This window comes from Lutra lutra, chromosome 17 (assembly GCF_902655055.1).
Source record: "Lutra lutra chromosome 17, mLutLut1.2, whole genome shotgun sequence".
Lineage (NCBI taxonomy): Eukaryota > Metazoa > Chordata > Mammalia > Carnivora > Mustelidae > Lutra > Lutra lutra.
Window position 1 is genome coordinate 51,418,304 of NC_062294.1, and position 13,088 is coordinate 51,431,391.

Here is a 13,088-nt window from a genome sequence, read left to right on the forward strand (position 1 = left end):
AGACAGACAGATGGGGCAGGCGGCTGCCGGCTGGAAGATGGGCGGGGCCCCGGGCCGAAGTTGCTGCGGTTGCGGCCTCCCTGGTGCCTGGATCCTGGGGCGCTCGGCCGCCCTGCCCTCTGTGCCCAGCCTCTCGGTACCCCTCGGCCCAGTTCCCACCACCCTGCTCTCTGGAGCTTCGGGGAGGCTGGGGTCTCGGGGAGGCCGCGGGTCCACAGGGTGGCCTTCTGACCTGGTGCGGGCTCCCCGTTTCAGGAGAGGAGCCAGCAGCCCCTCTCTGCAGATGGCCCCCACCTCTCCGTGCCCGCCTCGGTCATAGTCAGCGCCCCGCCTCCCGCCCAAGACCCAGCCCCGAGCACCCCCATCGCCAAAGGAGCTGGCCTCGGCCCTCAGGCCCCCGACAGCCAGGCTTCCCCAGCGCCGGCCCCCCAGGTAGACAAATCCCAGCAGCCTCTGTCCCAGCTCAGACGGAGCCTCGCCCCTGCGACCCCTCCTCCCGCTCACTCCTCCCCGCTCTGGCTGCCCTGCCTTGCCTCTCTGTCTTGCTGGCTTGGGAAGGGTGCTCCTTCGCTCCCCCGATAGTTCCCGAGAGTCTTCTGACAGTCATGGACTCCTAGGACCCAGGCCACACTGAGGGGAGCCCACACTCTAGGCAGAGGGACACATGGCAGGCAAGTGTTTGCTAGAATTCTCATTTTCATATCCGGGTAAACAGGACATTCAGAGGGCTCCTATCTCCAAAGCTACCAGAGGTCTTGCTGAAAAGCCCGTTCTCCTGAACCACAGCCACTTGCTTTCCCCGAGGGCGGTTTCTTGCACGTGCGCGCGCACACACACACACACACACACACACACGCACGCGGACAAGGTGAATGGCACCGATTCTTTCCCTCCCGTTGCTACAAATGCGATAACACACGAGGCAGCTCTGCGCCTTGGATCATTGAAAGATTCATCTTGGAGACGGTACTTCCTTCTTCCTTCTTCCGTGTGACCGCACGGTACTCCCACTGTCCCATGGTTAGGTCCCTTCCAGTCTTTAGCTGTGGTGAGTGAAGCCGCGGAGGATGACTGTACCTATGTCACTGTTTTTGAAGAGGAAAGTGCTGGGTCCGTCGGAGGCCATTTGCACACGCAGTGTTGATGGATGCTGCCAGATTGCTCTCTGGGGAGTTACCACTGGGTTTGTCCTTGATCAGTGGTCTGTTGCCTGTGCCTGTTCTTGCATAACTTCCGCCGTGTATTGAAGTTAGCCGGTCATTGTAAGTTGTAAGGTGAAAAGCGGTCGTTGTAAGGTGAAAAGCGGTCGTTGTAAGGTGAAAAGCGGTCGTTGTAAGGCGGCTCCTTGTTTTGTTTTAATTTGCATTTCTTTTACTGTGAGTGAAGTGGGGCAGGTTTTCTTAGATGTGGAGCTGTTTATGTTCTCTCTGGAATCATCACCCATACCCCTTGCCAACTTTAAACTTGGCGTGAGTGGTCCTATTCTTGTTGATTTGTAGAAACTCTTTACATATTAGGAAAATTCGCCTTTGTCTCACATGAGTCATAAGCACATGAGAGTTTAGAGAGAGCCCCTTTTATTTTGGAAGGGTGGATTTTATACTCTTTTAGAAAGGATAGGTAGAGGAGGTAGGTAAAAGGCAGAAGAGGGAATGACCTCTGCAAGGTCAGGGTGGCAGAAAGCAGCATGGGCTTTGGCTTTAAACAGCCATGATTTCACTCTCCAGTTCTGCTGCTTTCCATGTGACCTTAAGCAACCAGTTTCCTGTTTCCTTAAACAGATTCTTTGGGGGAAGGAGGGCACTTAGTATGTGCCTGGCCTTGTGCTGACCCAGAGCAATTCCCCATAACTGCTGGACCTTGACTTCCTCATCTGGAAAATTGGAATAATACTTTCTTAGAGGCCTATCAGGAGTGAGTGAGTTAACATATGCTAGCACGGAGTAAGTCCTCAAGAAATAATTGTTATTATCATTATTATTGTTGTGGGGTAGAACAGGATCTGGTCCAGATTAACACAGTCTAGAGGGACACGGGGCCAAGGTGGACTCAGGCCATCTCTCCCCCAGGAGGAGAAAGAGGCAGAAGTGGAGGGACAAGAGGTCAGGAGTCTCCTGGCCTTTGAGTGACTCAAGTTGGAAGTAGCGTCTCTAGAGTGGGTCCAGTGCTGGCCTAGGTTCCCCCGGCAAGCGGCTTCCCCTCCCTGAGCCTCCCACAATCAGCTGTACCAGGGGGTTGTAGAACTGGGTAAATCAGTGGTGGAAATCATTTATTGATGAAATCAAGCACACTCACAGGAGTCCGCCCAACACATGAGGCTCCATGCTGAGTATGCCGCAGTGCAATCAAAGGGAGAGAATGTTCTCGGAGATGTGGGTCAGCTGCAGGGAAAGAGCCCAGGAGATGAAAGCATTGAAGGGAGCAGGGTCCCCATGATGGGACAGGGGAGGAATCCACTCTAGGGAAAGCGGGGAGGAACTGCCTCAGGGAGGGGGGCGGCGTATTTAAGCCCAGGCCCCAAGAAAGAGAAATTGTGGGAAGGGGCAATAGCATGTGCAAAGGCCCTGAAGCAAGAACAAGCTTGGGATGTCAAGGAATGGAAAGTAGGCTGGAGGGGAGTGGAGGGAGCTCGGATCAGAGAGGTTGGCAGTGCCTCGTGGCCAAACCAGTGGAGGGCTTTCAGCTGGACTGTGGCATGGGCTGGTGGTAACAATTTTCAGCAATCCCTCTGGTTTTCATTGGAAAATGGTTTGGTGGGCAAAAAAAAGTCCAGAGAATCCTCGTGGGTCAAGATGACGGGGCTTCAAAGACCAGGGTGGTCACGGCAATGACGGAGGGATGCTGGAGGATTCGGGCCATAATCTGGAGCTTGCTTTAGGGATTGGAGGCATGAAGAGGAGGGCATCACGGTAAAAACTAAAGTGCATCGTAACATTTCTGTTTTAAGTGCTATTCAGAACCCTTTCCAAGCATCGTCTCATTGAAAGCTCCCATCAGGCAGGTGGAAGATATTCTCCGTACTTTACAGATGAGGAAACTGAGGCACAGAGATTAAGTAGCTTGCCCAAGGTTACCCCGCTGGTAGGGCCTGGATTTGAACCTGAATTGTTAGTGGCCAGAACAGCTGAGGTCTAGAGAAAGCCAGACCTGAGCGCGAATCCCAGCTCTGCTCATCGTCAAACGCTCCGGGAACACGGTCTACCTGTCTGCCAAGAGGGAGTAGATCCACCGACTCACCGCAGCTCTGCAGAGTCAGCAGTATTTCGATGAGCAGAGATACCTGGCATTTGCAGTAGGAGTAGTAATGAAGCTGCGGATGGTCTTTAAGAGGAAAGGTCAGCCGTGCCCATGAGCTGATCCTGGTCACCCCCTCACAGGCCGGCGCCGGGCTGGACATGTGGTCACCCTGCTGGCCCTTTTGTGCCTGCAACGCCACACGGCATGACGGGAGTTCTTGATGAGTGTTGGGGAAGCAGGTGGATGGAGGGGTGGGGGTGGGGGAGGGTGGATGGATGATGGATGGATGGGTGGCCGGACGGACAGGTGGACAGGTGAGTGAGTGGATTGACCAAAGAATACAGATGCACATAAATACCAGCGACATACGAACTTGTGTGCGTGCACTTGCACGTGCGTGTGCGTGCGCGTGCACAAGAGCTGCTCCCAGACTGGAGGTGGGTCCTTCACGCAGCCCCCCCGTTCCCCCGCCGCGTGCTTTGTACCCAGCCTTTTGCAGGAAGGTACAGGGGAGGCAGCCCTGCCCTCTCCGGGCTCACGCTCCAGGGATGGGTTTTGTTGTCAATATCCCAGCTCTTGAAATTGGCCCTCGATGGGGGCCCCGACTGTCTTTTCAGGGAGGGAACACTGACCATCCTACTCAGGAGGCTTAAGGCCTGCTGTGTGTGGCTTACGCTAGGCTTAAAACACACACACACACACACACACACACACACACACACACACACACACACACACACGCTTTGTTGTTGTTATTCAAAGAGCGTTACCCAGACGTGGTTTTAAAAATTGGGTTTACAAACAAAGGGCACACGGGGAAAGTGAGTCTTTCTGTTCGTGGAATTTCTGGCCCTTCCCCACCCCCGTAGGCCCCCTACCCCCATGGATTTCCCTGTGGAGCCCCACCGTGTCCTTATCACATAGGCACTAGGGACGCTTGGGGCCAGGTCGTTCTGTGTTGTCAGGGGGCTGTCCTGAGCACGGTAGCACCCCTCAGCAGCGGAGGCCCTGCTGCAGGTGGGACAGCCATGGAGATTCCATCTCCAGTTGCTGGAGATTCCCAGGTGTCGCCTGAGAGATGGAGTCACCTGGGTGGGTCACCGCCATCCTGTGCACGACAGACCTCCCTCGTCTGAGCTCGGAGCCAGCCAGACGTGACAGCCTGTGTGTGCACATGCTCCCTCCTTACACGCAGAAGCACACTGTCCCGTTCTTCCGAACCACGCTTTGTTCGATCAGCCAGATCTCTTGGACCGCTGACTTGCATGAGAATCCCACTCGACATCACCCCCTGGGGTGCGTGCGTGCGTGCGCGCGTGCGCACGTGTGTGTGTGTGTGTGTACATGTGCATATCACCAAAACAGCTTTCACAGGATAATACTGTGTGCAATGAACGCTGATATTTTGTATTTGGTTTCCTCTGTTCTTATTCTTTTTATTATTTTTTTAAGATTTTATTTATTTGAGAGAGAGAGAGAACAGCAGGGGAGAGTCAGAGGGAGAAGCAGGCTTCCTGCTATTCTTTTTATTTTTTTATTTTTTTATTTTTTATTTTTTATTTTTTTAAAGATTTTATTTATTTATTTGACAGAGAGAAATCACAAGTAGGCAGAGAGGCAGGCAGAGAGAGAGGAGGAAGCAGGCTCCCTGCTGAGCAGAAAGCCCGACGTGGGGCTCGAACCCAGGACCTGGGATCATGACCTGAGCCGAAGGCAGCAGCTTAACCCACTGAGCCACCCAGGCGCCCCCCTGCTATTCTTTTTAAATGCTGCTCGTGACCCACCAAAATGCCGGGAACCATTACTCACAGACACTAGGTGTGATTTGAAAGCCACCGTCCGGGGTAGTCGTTAGGCACTGGGACTCCAAAATCCCAACTCTGCCACTTATAGGTTCAGTGACCTTAGCCAAGTCCCCTGCCTTTGTGTGCCTCAGTTTTCTTCCCTGAAGATGAGGATGAGGAAAACAGTATCTAGGTCACAGCGTTGTCATGAGGAATCAATAAGCTAATACAGGTTAAGGTGCTTGAATGGGGTCAGGCACATTGAAAGTGCCTCAAACCAAAGGAAGCCAGGGAAACACTACAAAGGGCCGTGGGTAAACATTTTAGGCTTTGCATGCAAGCCGCCCCAGACCACACGTCAGTGAGTGAACACAGACCTGTTCCAATAAAACTTTATGGACACCGAAATTTGAATTTCATATCGTTGTCACCAATCACAATCTAGTCTTTTGATTTCTTTTCCACCACTTAAAAAAAAATTGTTTATTTCAGAGAGAGAGAGAGAGAGCGAGAATGCACATGTGGGTAGAGCCAGGGAAAGGGAGAGAGAGAAACTCAAGCAGACTTCTGCTGAGCGCAGAGCACAACCCGGGGCTCGATCTCACGACCCTGAGATCATGCCCTGAGCTGAAATCCAGAGTCGGGTGCTTAACTGACTGAGCCACCCAGACGCCCCTCTCTCCCAGCATTTAAAAATGTAAAACCCGCTTTCAGCCTGTGGGCCATGCAAAACAATAGGCCAGGCAGGCCAGGCCGGCTGGAGTTGGGAAGTTTGCTGCCGTCTTACTGTCATTGCACGGACCCACCGTGATTGACTGACTTGGTTCCCTACTCAAGGGAGAGCACTCCAGGTGGTTTCCCGTGTATGTCAACAAATAACCCTCCTCTTACTCTTCGGGTCTTTTGCATGTACATGTGGGTAAATTTCTAGAAATAGAACGGCTCGGTTCAGAGGGTATAAGCACTTCCCGGACAGTCTAAGGAAAGTGCGAACCCCGTCACGCCTCCTTGGGGTTTATGCCTGTGCAGGCTTCTTCCAGAAGCTTCATCAGCCCCAGATCAGCATGTGCTCTGCTCCCCGCCAGGTTGCGGGCTAGCACCCCTCTGCGCTTTCTGTTGAATTCTGCATGAATCTGACTGAACACATCTTGCCAGCTCTAGCTGGGCAGCTGGAATTTCCTGGTGAACAGTTCCCTCGTGTGGTAGTTTTTTGTTTTTTGTTTTTTGTTTTTAAGATTTTTATTTCAGAGAGAAAGAGAGAGCATGAGCAGGGGGAGGGGAAGAGGGAGAAGCAAACGCCCCGCTGAGCAGAGAATCCGATGCGGGGCTCGATCCCAGGACCCTGAGATCATAACCTGAGCCAAAGGCAGAGGCTTAACCCACTGAGCCACCCAGGTGCCCCTGAAGTTTTCTTTTAGCCTAATTTTTTCCCCCCAGCCATTAAAACATTTTAAAGTTTTAGAATTAGGTATCACCTTCACATGACTCAATCATCAAAAAGCAGTTTTGGGGTTTTTTTGAGAGAGAGAGAGAGAGCCCAACATGGAACTTGATCTCACGACCCTCCTAAAATCATGACCTGAGCCAAAATCAAGAGTTGGACACTTCATGGACTAGCCACCCAGGTGCTCCAAAAAGCATTTTTTAAAGTAAGGGGATTGGTTAAGCATCTGCCTTCAGCTCGGGTCATATCTCGGGGTCCTGGGATCGAGTCCCACATCGGGCTCTCTGCTCAGCAGGGAGCCTGCTTCTCTCTCTGTGTGTGTCAAATAAATAAATAAAATCTTTAAAAAATTTTTTAGAAAGGGGAAAGTGTCCCAAAGCCATGCCTACATTCCCAGCCCACCTGCCCCTCCAGAAAACCAGTTACTTAGCTGCCGTCTATCTTTCCAGTTCCTCGCGCAGGCGCACCCTAGAGTAAAAGTGGGTTTACTGTTCTCTCCCGTTTCTGTCCGTCCAGAAGGTAGCACATTGCGTGCGAGCTTTGTCAGCATGTGAAGAGTTTCCTTGATCTCGTTAGAGCAGTGTCCTTCCTCTGCCCTGTAAATGCTGTTTAGATGCACACCAGCCAAGTCCGGGCTCTGTCCCTCCCCACACAGCTGTAGTAAACAACTTGCTGACCTGTCGTTTCCTACACGTGCACGTGCATCTGTTACATCATTTCCCGGAAGCAGGTTTGCTGGATCAAAGCGAATGTGTTCTTGTAATTTGTGCAGCTGCTGCTGAATTGCCTTGTCCTGGAGTTGTGGCAAATTGTGCCAGTAACCTTCAGAGGCGGTAGAAGAGGGTGTCTTTATGAGACATGGCTTGTTCCTAATGCGATGGGTGAAGAAGTTTCCAGAGGGTGCTTTCAATGGGCATTACTCATATTACAAGTGAGGGTGGAGTGTCTCTCGGACTGTCGAAGCCTTCTGTGTTTCCTTCTCTCTGCACTGTCCGATCATGTCCTTGGCCGCTTTTTCTCACCAGTTGTTACTCTTAGTGATTTCTGGAGACTGTTTATATATGATGGAAATGGGCTCTGTGTGTGCTGTGAATTGCGGCTGTTTACCCTCAGTGTATCATTTGGGTTTTTGATGTGATTGGGGGAGAGGGGCGTTAGTCTATACTTTTAATGAGTGTGAGCTTACTTTTTTCAGTTTTTATTTTTAAACACTTAGAATTTCAAACAGTAGCATTGTACAGAGAACTCACAGGAGTTCTTTACTTTTTACGTGCATATATTAGTTATCTGTTGCCGTGTAACAAATGACCCTCCCCCCAAATTTAGCAGCCTTAAACAGCAAGCATTAACTTCTCTCATGTAGCTTGTAAGGATCAGGAGTCTGGAAGCAGCTTAGCTGGCAGGTGCTGCCTCGTCATCCCTTGTGAGATTCTAGTCAACCAGGGCTGCGGTCGTCGGAAGGCTCGACTGGGCTGGAGAACATGCCTCAGCTCTTCCCTCCACAGGCTTCTCCAAAGGGTAGCTTGTAACATGCTCCACAGTTGGCTTCCCCAAAGGAAATGATCTACCAGAAAGGAGAGTCCTACCCTTTTTTATAACTGAATCTTGGAAGTAGTATCAAATCACTTCTGTGAAATCGGTTGGTCCCAGGGACCAACCTGGGGACCGTGCAGGGGAGACCGAATAATGAGGAGGTGGGGATCGGCAGGCCCCCCACCCCACCCCCCTGCCTGGGAAGCTGGTTGCTGCCCAGGTCTTTCCACCGTCAATGTCTGGCTAATTCACTTTCTCTTCCGTTCTCTCGACACGTATACATTTTTATTCAGAATCATTGCAGAGGAAATTGCAGACGTTCTGCTCCTTTACTCCTTAACGTCTCAGCCTTTGAGAACAGGAACATTCTCCTAGTTGACCACGGCACAGTCATCAGGTTCAGCCGATTCAGCCGTGAGACAATACCGTTATCCACTGTGCGCGGTCTAATGTCAGCGGTCGTCCTGCGATCCTGTCATGCGTTTCTCTCCCGATTGCTCTTAGCTTTCAGGCACGTTTCTTTCTCCACACCATAAGCTTCCCAGGGCTTCGTGAGGTGGCCAGCTGTCTTCTTTCCCCTTACCGAAACCTGTTGTTTTCCTCTGTTCCCGACTGTAAATGCTCCCATGGTGGAGGAGCCCCGTGGTGCTTCTCATCGCTGATCCTAGAAGGCGGGTTACCAGGTCTAGCAGCGTGCAACCCTTTCGGTCTGCAGACCAGAGTGCTGTCCCGGCGACAACCTCCGCAGCCCTTCCGAGAGCCAAGGGCACCTCCGATCTCATCTTAGAGGGGGCCGGCCTTTGGGCATGCGTGTGGGTGGATTGGTTTGGAGGCTTTTGTTTTGAATTGCCAGAGTTCAATTGGGGTGTTGGAAGCATCAGGCAAGTCGTAACCTTGATATTGTGAGTCGGCCCCCTTTGGGGGCTCACAGTGAAGAGCCCCAGCTTTGGAGCGTGGCAGCTTTGGTGGCCTTGGGCCTGTGAGCCTGAGTCATCCTTGGACAATTTGGAGGTCGAGAGGGAGACTCGGGACTCAGGGAGCCTCGGGACCAGCCATTTTGCTCCCTGGCCTCAGTTTCTCCTCTGTCCCCGGGGTATGGATTTGGCGACCCTCAAAAGGTACCCACCCCGCCCTGTGTCAGGGACTCAGCTGGCTGGTAGTCGCTGGGACAACTGTGGCTGCTGAGGTCGGGACTCTGTGGGAGATCAGCACGGAGGTGCCAGGTCTAGGGTGTGTTTTCAGCAAGGTCACGGGGGACGGATCACAGGCTAGTGCCCGGATGTCTTGGGCGAGTCTGATCACACACAAACACACGTGCCTATAGCTGCACGCTCACAGGGGACCCGGGAGGCCTGCAGTCGCAGCCACAGCCACATAGGCAAAGGGAGGCAGAGGTCACGGACACTTAGGGGGACCCGGCCCCAGCCCCGCCCCGTGCCTCCTGCAGCCGCTCCATCCGTGCTGGTGTCCATTCTCGGGGAGGGGGGAGGTGGGGGGGACCTGGACAGTCAGGCCCCATGGGGATGGTGGCCCGGATGCTGCCCCCCCCACCCCCGCTCCAGCCACCTCCTTCCCCTCCGCTGCTGTGCTCGTGTTCCCCAGCCCCCTGCCTCCCCGCTGGGCAGCTGGTGTGGTGCCCCCTGCCGCCGCCGCTTCCTCTGCTGCTCCCCCAAATCCTGCAGAGCTCCCCTTCACCTGGGGGTTGGGGGAGGAGGGGGGCACATGGGGAGGGGGGTGAGAGCAGAGGGAAAGGTCTGGAGATGAGGCGGGGGCAGGTGGAGGGGTGAGGCGGAAAGAGGTGCAGAGGTGAGGCAGAGATGGGGGCCGGGGTGGGGTTGGGGGGCAGAGGTAGACAGGAGAAGTGGGGAGTTCAGAAACGAGAGGTGGGAAGGAGAGCCATGGCGGGGTCCTTTCTCTCAAGACAGGGGTGACTAAGAAGGAGGGTTTCTGGTGGGTGTGGCTGGGGTCCCCAGTGTCTTGGGGCAATGGGAGCCAAGGCTGGTTCTGACCCCCGCCCCTCCCCTCTACCTCCCTCCCCTGCCCAGATCCCGGCAGCGGCTCCACTGAAGGGCCCAGGCCCCTCCTCGTCCCCATCACTACCTCACCAGGCCCCTCTGGGAGACAGCCCCCACCTGCCCTCCCCACATCCCGCCAGGCCTCCCTCCCGACCCCCCTCCCGACCCCACTCCCGCCCTCCCTCCCAGCCCCAGAGCTTGTCCCGCCCACCCTCAGAGCCCACCCTGCACCCTTGCCCCCCGCCCCAGGCACCCCCCACTCTGCCTGGCATCTTTGTTATCCAGAACCAGCTGGGAGTCCCCCCACCTGCCAGCACCCCGGCCCCTGCTGCCCCGGGCCCACCCCAGCCCCCCCTGCGCCCCCCATCCCAACCCCCCGAGGGGCCGCTGCCCCCAGCAACCCACCTCCCTCCCGCCTCCACGTCCTCCGTCGCGGCCTCCACGGAGGCGGCCACCAGGCTGCCAGCCCCTACGCCCCCCGACTTCCAGCTCCAGTACCCGCCCGGCCAGGGGCCCCACAAGTCCCCCACACCCCCTCCGACCCTCCACCTGGTCCCTGAGCCCGCCGTGCCCCCCCCACCGCCTCCTCGGACCTTCCAGATGGTGACTGCCCCCTTCCCGGCGCTGCCCCAGCCGAAGGCTCTTCTGGAGAGGTTTCACCAGGTAATCGGAGGCGGGGACCAGCCCTCCTCCTGCCCCGCCAGCCCTGCCCTCCTGGTCCTGTGGGGAGGCCCTCCCACGCTCCAGCTGTCCAGTTGTCTCTGCGTCCCCAGCCCTGGTGCCTGGCTGCCGCCCCTCCTAGTATGTGCCCCCTACCCCTCAACCACCTGTCCCCCTCTTCAGGTGCCGTCCGGAATCATTCTCCAGAACAAGGCCGGGGGGGCCCCCGCCGCCCCGCAGACCTCCGCCAACCTGGGGCCCCTCGCCAGCCCCACTGCCTCTGTGCTGGTCAGCGGGCAGGCCCCATCTGGGACCCCCACCGCCCCCAGCCATCCCCCTGCCCCAGCACCCATGGCCACCGCAGGTAGGGGAGAGGTAGCCCACGCAGGAGAAGTGGGGGGTCCTGAAGGTGGGTGGGCAGGGGGAGGGGGACGGGCTGGGGCAGAGCTGTGGGTGCGTGAGCCCGAGGGGTTCCCCCAGACCTCACAGGACAGGGAAGGTGGAAGAGGAAGGGCTGTCGCCCCAGATCCGAGGGGGGCACTCGATTCAGGGCTAGCGGCACTGCTGAGGCCAGAGGACTGGAAGAGAGCGGGGTGTAGGCTTGGGGGTCGCATTGTGGAGGGGCCTTCGTGCCAGTGACCCTGAGCCCTGTCTGCCCCCAACCCCACCCCCCAGGCCTCCCTCCCCTGCTTCCTGCCGAGGGCAAAGCTTTTGCCAGCAGCCTCCCGACCCTGAGTGTGGCCAAGGCCACTGCCGCTGGGCCAGGGAAGTCCTCCGGGCTGCAGGTAAGAGGCCACCAGCATGGGGGTGGGGCACCTAGGGTCAGAGCATTGTCACAGGGGAGCTGGGGACGTGCCAAGCGGGGCGGAGGAGGCCAACTGAAAGGCTATCAGAAAACAGACTGGGCGGTGGGTCAAACACCAGGACAGGCCAGGTGGGTGCACAGCAGAGAGCGAGACAGATGGAGACCCACAGACACCAAGACACAGGGTGACGAGAGGAGCAGTGGCTCGCCTGGGTCCCTGATGCCGTCACTGGGGGCAGGAGCAGGGAGAGCTTGAGGCTGGAGGAGGAGGGACATGGGGAGACCATTGGCCCAGGGAGGCAAGAGAAAGGAGATGGTGAGAGCCTAGACCGTGCAGGGGGAGGGGGGAGGGCTGGGGAAGTCATGTGGTGGGGGGCCCAGAATGGAGGGGACAAAGCATTGTGGGGGAAACTGAGGCAGAGACCTTCTGCAGGGAAATGGGTAGGGGGAGGCAGAAAGACAAGAACACAGCTGGTGGAGGGACCCAGTGCCGGCAGCCTCCAGAGTGAGATCCCCTCTAGCGGCCTGATGGATGGAGTCGGGCAGAAAGAGGGAACCTGGACAGCCAGGTGGGCTGGATGCTAGACCGTCAGCCGAGGCCTTGGTCTGATGAGCAGGGAGGGAGCCTGTCCGGTGTCCAGACTAAGAGTCAGGTGGAAGCCAAGCCCCATGGAGCCAGGCAAAGTGTGCCAGACAGTGCCTCCGGCAGCTGGGGCCAGGACCCCATCCCGGGATAGAAGAGGGGGCCCTTGGGGAGACATGGGCCAGCTCTCCTGTTGGTCACAGGCGGGGTCGGAGGGGGGTCAGGGTGCCAAGGGAAGGCCTCTCAGCGGTGCTGTCTCTCACTCACCTCTCTGCCCCACAGTATGAGAGCAAGATGGGCAGTCTGAAGAAAACCCCGGCACTGCAGCCCAGCAAAGAGGCCTGGTGAGTCGCAGCGCTGTGCGCACCCCCCCCCCACCCCGCACCTTCTGGTAGGCCTGGGAGCTGCCTCTTGTTAGCTGTGTGCTTTGGGGCAGTATAATTCCCCTCAAAGACCCCCAGTTTCCCTTCTAGAGAGTGGGGTGAGGATAGTAGTGACGATAGGGTGACAGGTGCAGATCCCCTGTGACTGTGGTAAGATGGGTGGGTGTTTGGGGGAGTGGATGTGGAGGGGAGTCTGGGAAGGTGCATGGACGAATGTGGGTCTCTGTGGGCGCCTGGGGGGTGGAGGGGTGTTTGGCTAGGTGGATGGATGGAGGGGGTCTGGGGAGGGTGCATGGCTGGATAGAAGGGTGTTTAGGTGGACAGATGGGTGTTTGGATAGATGGGTGATTGGGTGGCTGAATGGGTGGATTTGGATAAACGGATTGACAGGTGTTTGGCTGGATGGATGGATGCAGGCTTGATGGATGGAGTCTGGGGTAGGTGCTTGGCTGGCTGGATGGGTGCTTGGTGGAGAGAGGAGTATCTGGATGGATGGGGTCTGGGTGGGCAGTGGGTACATGTTGGGTGCCTGCCTGCGTTCTCTCTCTCCTGCTTTCCTTCTATGGCAAGTGTTTATCAAATGCTCAGTGCCCTGCTGGGTTCTGGAAACAAGGCAGGGTTCCGGCCCCAGTGGTGTGGTGGGG

The 13,088-nt window shown here is 56.3% G+C and overlaps 1 protein-coding gene across 5 annotated transcripts in view; it reads left to right on the forward strand.

Moving 5' to 3' along the window:
* The window catches only part of BICRA (BRD4 interacting chromatin remodeling complex associated protein), a 75,785-nt gene that overhangs the window by 58,729 nt on the left and 3,968 nt on the right, over positions 1-13,088 (forward strand). For 3 of the 5 annotated variants that reach the window (XM_047710422.1, XM_047710423.1, XM_047710420.1), the window contains 5 exons: positions 256-432; positions 10,044-10,676; positions 10,857-11,037; positions 11,349-11,458; positions 12,344-12,405. In XM_047710422.1, coding sequence (XP_047566378.1) covers positions 256-432; positions 10,044-10,676; positions 10,857-11,037; positions 11,349-11,458; positions 12,344-12,405 — 1,163 coding nt within the window. The remainder of the gene's footprint in view (positions 1-255; positions 433-10,043; positions 10,677-10,856; positions 11,038-11,348; positions 11,459-12,343; positions 12,406-13,088) is intronic. The other 2 variants (XM_047710424.1, XM_047710425.1) reach the window with 2 other exon arrangements.